General features: G+C 45.5%; 1 protein-coding gene across 1 annotated transcript in view; it reads right to left on the bottom strand.

Moving 5' to 3' along the window:
* The window catches only part of LOC130072960 (protein-lysine 6-oxidase), a 7587-nt gene extending 719 nt beyond the window's left edge, over nucleotides 1-6868 (bottom strand). Inside the window, exons 1-6 of the mRNA XM_056238307.1 lie at nucleotides 6359-6868; nucleotides 4923-5031; nucleotides 4290-4421; nucleotides 1922-2078; nucleotides 1755-1850; nucleotides 64-179 (exon numbers count right to left, since the gene is read on the bottom strand). Of these exons, the coding sequence (XP_056094282.1) occupies nucleotides 64-179; nucleotides 1755-1850; nucleotides 1922-2078; nucleotides 4290-4421; nucleotides 4923-5031; nucleotides 6359-6773 (1025 nt within the window). The 5' untranslated portion in view covers nucleotides 6774-6868. The remainder of the gene's footprint in view (nucleotides 1-63; nucleotides 180-1754; nucleotides 1851-1921; nucleotides 2079-4289; nucleotides 4422-4922; nucleotides 5032-6358) is intronic.
* Nucleotides 6869-7500: the final 632 nt, after the last annotated feature.

Genomic DNA, 7500 nt, shown 5'->3' with positions numbered 1-7500 from the left:
ATATCATGAATGTCATCTCTGTACGGTTTGCAAGCATAATAAAAAATAAAAATAAACACGTACGGAGTCACGCCGCAGCCGGACACGTGAGCGGAGCTGCCGGTGTACTGGACGTCACAGCGCACGATGTTGTTGCTGAAGTCTGACTCGGACACCTGGAAGCCTGGGTTCACTGTAACCTGGAATAAAAACATCAAACCCTCTTACAAGTCAAGTCGAGTCGCCTTCATTTATACAGCGCTTTAACAATATAGATTGTTTTGAAAACGTGATCATCTCCGTGTAAACTTCGAAAACGTGAATCTGAAAACGCTGACGGCGTGCACATGCATTTTAGGTGTTTAGTCTATAGGTGTGCGCGTTTTAATATATGTGCAAATGCTGTGTTTTGACCAGCTGGAGTTTGTTTATTAAGCGTGCAGGGCAACCACCCAGTAGAGCATTACAGTAATCTAACCTTGAGCTCATGAACGCATGGACTAACTGTTCCGCATTTGTCATTGAGAGCATATGACGGAATTTACTAAATGTATTCAGACTCCTTCAACATTTCTCACATTATCAGTTTATTCGCTGTAGTTGGTAATAAAATCTGAGCAGAACTCAGTGGATATTTGACTGGTTTTGTCCGTCCTTCTGTTAGACTCTCACACATGAATTATGTTGAATATCTGTCAGCTGTTAAATTGAACTCCACAATTAGATAATACCAGTTTAGCTCAACCAGTGACCAAGCAATGCTTCATGTTGTTCAGTGTGTGTGTAAAAAGAGCATTAGCAATTACAGAAAACACACTTCAGCAAAACATGATCAGCTCAAAGTGGAGGAATCATTGTTACTGGTAGTCACTGGATGAAGAATATTTGGGTGTAATATGTCAGTTTACTTTATTCTGCTCTCCTCACTTACAGAAATGAACTATAGTGTCCTGCAAAATTTATATCTGGTCTGAATCATTTTTGGTTTGGCTGTATGTGCGAATGCTGCGTTTTGACCAGCTGGAGTTTGTTTATTAAGCGTGCAGGGCAACCACCCAGTAGAGCATTACAGTAATCTAGCCTTGAGCTCATGAACGCATGAACTGACTGTTCCGCATTCGTCATTGAGAGCATATGGCGTAATTTAGATGATGTTTTATTAACAAAGTGCAGAGAGCACTTTCAAATAATTAACCTAAATGATTTCAAGAGGAGTGCACTCAGTTAATCAAATAGTTACCAAAATAAGAGATATACAGCAGACTAACGTCTGTTCATCGATAGTTTAACAGCATCGCTCCACCACCCCGTCTCCTCACTTCTAGTCCTAATATTCTTACAACAACCGGGGAGAGTACTCTGGGTCCGGGAGCTCGGAGCCCGCCAAATACGCATAACCTTTACTCCACTTAATTACATGTGAGTGTGAACTCGTCAAAACAGCAGCAATCCTTAAAGGGATACTCCACCCAAAAATGAAAATTCTGTCATCCTTTACTCACCCTCAAGTTGTTGCAACCCTGTATGAGTTTCTTTCTTCTGCTGAACACAAAGGAAGATATTTTGAAGAACGATTGGAACCAAATAGTTGTTTGGCACCATTGACTTCCATTGTAGAAAAAAACAATACTATGGAAGTCAATGGTGCCAAAGTTCCAATCGTTCTTCAACATATCTCAGAAACTCATACAGATTTGCAACAACTTGAGGGTGAGTAAACGAATTTTCATTTTTGGGTGGAGTATCCCTTTAAGAGAAGCGTGAAGGTTTCTGACCTTGAGGACGTATCGTCCGGGCTGGACGTCTGTGATGTCGATCCACTGGCAGTCGATGTCGGCGCTGTAGGTGTCGTAGCATCCAGGACTCAACCCCTGCAGCGAGAGACGAGATCATGAAGCTGTGTGTCGCCCGTGCTGAGTGAGCGGAGGCGGGGGGAACGCACCTGTGTGTGGGACGTGCAGGCGTAGCGGCGGTAGTACCCGGGGTCGCAGGACGTGTCCTCCAGACAGAAGCTGGCTTTATGGCCCTCGGCGACCCTGTGCTGAGTGCTGGAGTCCAGCAGGTCGTAATGGCAGAACTCGTTCATGCTGTGATAGTGACTGAAACACACATCATACAATTGTTATTCTGTTTTCCAGCAGCTTCATTTGAAACCACATCAAAGAAATGTTGTTTTCTGTCGTTTAGGGCTGGTGTAACAAACATATCGTTATATTGTAGCAAGTCTAAAGACTGTTTTATGTTCTATATCAGGTGTGTTCTAGCGGTGCATGAACGTTCTTCCATGTGTTATGTGCTTTGTTTGTGTGGGGCCTTAAAGGGATAGTTCACCCCAAAATGAAAACTCTGTCAGTAATGACTCTCCCTCATGTTGGTCAACCCCGTAAGACTTTCGTTCATCTTCGGGACACAAATTAAGATATTTTTGATTAAATCTGAGAGCTGGATCACTCCTCCATAGGCTTCTAAGGGATTGAAACTGGCCGGCCCAGAAAGTTATTAAAGACATCGTTAAAATAGTCAGAGTAGTTATGTGTGGGCGGGGCAGTTATGTGTGGGCGGGGCAGTTATGTGTGGGCTGGGCAGTTATGTGTGGGCGGGGCAGTTATGTGTGGGCAGGGCAGTTATGTGGGGGCGGGGCAGTTATATGTGGGCAGGGCAGTTATGTGTGGGCGGGGCAGTTATGTGTGGGCGGGGCAGTTATGTGTGGGCAGGGCAGTTATGTGGGGGCGGGGCAGTTATATGTGGGCAGGGCAGTTATGTGTGGACGGGGCAGTTATGTGTGGGCTGGGCAGTTATGTGTGGGCGGGGCAGTTATGTGTGGGCAGGGCAGTTATGTGGGGGCGGGGCAGTTATATGTGGGCGGGGCAGTTATGTGTGGGCGGGGCAGTTATGTGGGGGCGGGGCAGTTATGTGTGGGCAGGGCAGTTATGTGTGGGCGGGGCAGTTATATGTGGGCAGGGCAGTTATGTGTGGGCAGGGCAGTTATGTGTGGGCAGGGCAGTTATGTGTGAGCAGGGCAGTTATATGTGGGCGGGGCAGTTATGTGTGGGCGGGGCAGTTATGTGGGGGCAGGGCAGTTATATGTGGGCGGGGCAGTTATGTGTGGGCGGGGCAGTTATGTGGGGGCAGGGCAGTTATGTGTGGGCGGGATCTGGGGTAAAAGTTCCAGAAGTTTGAGGGTCGCTGTGAGGCAAGTGCATCGGGCACACTGGTGCTCACGGTAATAAAGCAGCATTAAAAACATTAAGTGAGTTTGTCATTTTCTCCGTTCGCTACAATATAAATGTACTTTAAAGCATTACTTCACCCAAAAATTATCCCATGATGTACTCGTCCTCAAGCCATTCTCGGTATATATGATTTTTTTTCTTTCAGCCGAACAATCTAATATCCTGGCTCCTCCCAGCTTATTAATAATGGGAGTGAATGGGACCTGAGATTTTGAAGCCCAAAAAAGTGCATCCATCCATCATAACAGTAATCCACACGGCTCCAGAAATATCCATATTTATAACTTTATAAACTATAATCACAAGTCGAGTTCTTGTGGAAGGGTGACCTTTGACCCGACGCATGACCTCTGACCCGACGCATGACCTCTGACCAGACGCATGACCTCTGACCCGACACATTATCTCTGACCCGACGCATGACCTCTGACCCGACGCATGACCTCTGACCCGAAGCATGACCTCTGACCCGACGCATGACCTCTGACCCGACGCATGACCTCTGACCCGACACATGATCTCTGACCCGACGCATGACCTCTGACCCGAAGCATGACCTCTGACCAGACGCATGACCTCTGACCCGACGCATGACCTCTGACCCGACGCATGACCTCTGACCCGACACATGATCTCTGACCCGACGCATGACCTCTGACCCGACGCATGACCTCTGACCCGAAGCATGACCTCTGACTCGACGCATGACCTCTGACCCGACGCATGACCTCTAAACGGGAGCATTACCTCTGACCCAACGCATGACCTCTGACCCGACACATGATCTCTGACCCGACGCATGACCTCTGACCCGACGCATGACCTCTGACCCGAAGCATGACCTCTGACCCGACGCATGACCTCTGACCCGACACATGACAAGTGACCTCAAAAGCTGGGAAGAGCCAGGATATTTTTTAATATAACTCCGACATCGTTGGCTGAATAAGAAGGTTATACACACCTAGAACGGCTCGAGGGCGAGTACATCACGGGGTTAGCTAACCCTTTAGCATCACCATCGTGTGTCTTCATCAGTTATTAGTTATTAGTTATTGTTGTCTGTGTTGTCCTCACTTGTGGCAGCTGTGCCATTCCCAGGCGTGTCTCGGCCTGCTGGGAAGGAAGTCTGCGGTTCCCTGGTTCTTCACGCGCTGGGGGAACCTCAGCAGAACCCTGGTGTCGTAGTCTCGTGCGTTTGCTGCCGAACTGAGGAACACAGGAGGAGGTTTTCTGACTTCTGAAGTTTGACACTTTTAATATCAGGTTCTTCAACCGTTCTTGAGTTCAGCAGAGAAACCAGAGAAGAGTTCTGTTGCTGTAAATTATTGAGTGACTATAAGGTTATGTACAGATTAAAAAAGATTGATGTGTCATTATCGATTCTTTAGACAAGGTAACGTTATTCCTTAAAACATTTCCTAAAGAACTAGAGAATAATGAATAGAATAGAGCAACTCGTTCTGGTTCTACTTCACATGGTAAATAAACAGCATGTGGTTTTAAGCACACTGCCATAATGTCTCTGTCTTGAGGTTTTCCATCAATGCCACAGAAGTTTTTTTTCTTAATGTGAAGAACATTTAATAATCTAAAGCACATTTGATTCCATGGATGTTCGAGGTTCTTCATGGAACCATTGATGCTGATAAAGAAGCTTTATTTTTAAGAGTGCATCATCATCATCATCATTAATGATTATAATTAGACCTCGCCAGGCAGTTCTCCTCCGCAGCGCATCTGAGGTTGTACATCGGCACTCTCTGGACGTACGTGGAGACCTGGATCATGTAGGGGTCGACCACCAGATCCGGGAGACCTGCGGAGAATCCAGTCCAGTCAGCTTTATTTCTACAGCGCTGTTACAGCAGAGAGAGTCCGAGCAGCTTTACTGAGAGAACAGGACAATAATGCAGCACAGTGTGTCCAGAAGAGAAGAGCGTCTCAGTCCAGCTTAAGTCAGTTCAGTGATGCTTCATTTTGTTGTTTAATAGTTATTAATTTAGTTCATTTATATTTATATATATAGCCACTCTGGAGTAAACCGTGATGTCATCGTCCAGTTCAGTTCAGTTCTTGTATAATAGTGTCAATGCAGGAGATCAATAATATTGTTGAATATTAAATTAAATGTCCCCAACTAAAGCAAGACAAAAGCCAATGGCGACAGTGGCAAGACATAGATATGTGTGTGTGTGTGTGTGTGTGTGTGAGAGAGAGAGAGAGAGAGAGAGAGAGAGAGAGAGAGAGAGAGAGAGAGAGAGAGAGAGAGAGAGAGAGAGAGAGTGTGTGTGTGTGTGTGTGTGTGTGTGTGTGTGTGTGTGTGTGTGTGTGTGAGAGAGAGACAGAGAGAGAGTGTGTGTGTGTGTGTGAGAGAGAGAGAGAGAGAGAGAGAGAGAGAGAGAGAGAGAGAGAGAGAGAGAGAGTGTGTGTGTGTGTGAGAGAGACAGAGAGAGAGTGTGTGTGTGTGTGTGTGTTAGAGTTAAAAGTTAGAGTATAAAATGCAGCAAGTATAAAAACATCAGAGATACTTATTTCACACAAATATCACAGATTTTACCTCAATTCCAACAAGCGAACCTCATAAACAAACTGTTATATTTTGGGAGAGAAAGAAGAGTGTATTCTCCTGGCAGCACAGTGTGTGTGTGTGTGTGTGTGTGTGTGTGTGTGTCCTCCTGCCATCAGAGACAAGGGCTGAACCCTCTATTTCCCTTAAACTGCTCTGTACTTATTTTTATTTATTTTTATTGTGATGTATCTATATGTATAATGTGGAAATGTTTTTTTTTTTCACTTTTATTTATCTACGTATATGTTTGTATATGTCTATTGCTCTGGCAATATTGTGCATTTTTACACAGTCATGCCAATAAAGCTCATTTGAATTGAACTGAGAGAGAGAGAGAGAGAGAGAGAGAGAGAGAGAGAGAGAGAGAGAGAGAGAGAGAGAGAGAGAGAGAGAGAGAGAGAGAGAGAGAGAGAGAGAGAGAGAGAGAGAATGTTTTTGTTCTAACATTTTGAGAACATTATTAAAGACCAGAAAACTTTGAACGAACGTTCTATTAACGTCACCGGATGAACGTTTGATCACAGCTCTGAGAGAACCTTGGCAGAACGTTCTCTGCTGTTGTTCTGGTTCTTACCGTTCTGGAAGTATCTGGTTCCGTACCCGTGATGCCTCTGCGCGCTCCTCTGTCTGGGTCGGTAGTACGAGTCGTAGTAGTTGTAGTACGGGTTGTAGGGACTGTTCCTGATGGATTTGTAGGGATCGTACGGATCATCGGACATCATCCCTTCATCACCGGAGCTCGTGCTCGCGTTCCTCCCGTTCCTGACCCCGGTCTCCGGTGGAGCGGCGCGTTCCCGCGGCACATACTCGGACCCGCGGCTCATCAGATTAAACACGCGCCCGTTATTCGTCCATCGCGTCCGCGCGCGCAGTGCACCGGCCTGTTGCGCGCGAGCCGCCGCTCTCGATCCGGCGTTCAGCTGAGAGAAAACTGTCGGAACGCAACTACAAACACACATGAACAGCAGAACGAGACTCCCGCGCTCCATAATACACGCTAAACCAGCGGTGTGTGTGCGAGAAAGCGCGCGTGGCCGTCTGAAGCTCAGCGCGCGAGGATGAGGATGATGAGGAGGAGCTGATGCGCGTGCATCTGCTCAGTGTCAGAGTTACACAACGAACATCATCAGCTCTACACACAGATCTCACAACAACTGCATTACATCAGCACAATAATGCGAACCATAGAGCTCAGGAAAGATCAGTTCAATGCAATGAGTTATTATTATAGTAAAGTTAGAGATGATCGTTTACCATGTTCTTCCAAACCAAAAGATATTTTGAGAAAAGTCTTTTTCGGTTTATACAGTGAAAGTCCATGACTTTTGTTCATTTTTTGGGGGGGATTTGTAAACATAATTTGTAAATGTTGCTGATTCAGCCAATTAGAAACTAGAATCAGATATATTTAGAGGGTCTTTATGTTTACATGTGTTTTTATCATTAACTTTCACACATATTAGAATAAAAAAATAATGAATTGTCACTTTGGGAGCAGAAGAAACACACGGTCATTCATTCGCCGTGTTACACACTCCTGGGTTATTATTTCTTCCCAGATCCTGGGTTGTGACTTTCGGGTAAAGTTTAGGGTTGTTTTCTCAGTGTTTGGGTAGTTTCTATGTTACCCAGCTCCTGGGTCAGGCGTAACAACCCAATGTTTGGGTAGTTTTTTGTGTACACTTTAATTACTTATACATGTCAAATTAATAAATT

Source organism: Rhinichthys klamathensis, unplaced genomic scaffold, assembly GCF_029890125.1.
Source record: "Rhinichthys klamathensis goyatoka isolate OS25496 unplaced genomic scaffold, OSU_Roscu_1.1 h1tg000515l_1, whole genome shotgun sequence".
NCBI classification, from domain to species: Eukaryota; Metazoa; Chordata; class Actinopteri; order Cypriniformes; family Leuciscidae; genus Rhinichthys; species Rhinichthys klamathensis.
Note: the sequence above shows the minus strand (reverse complement) of the source record. Positions and strands in the feature narration are given on the sequence as shown.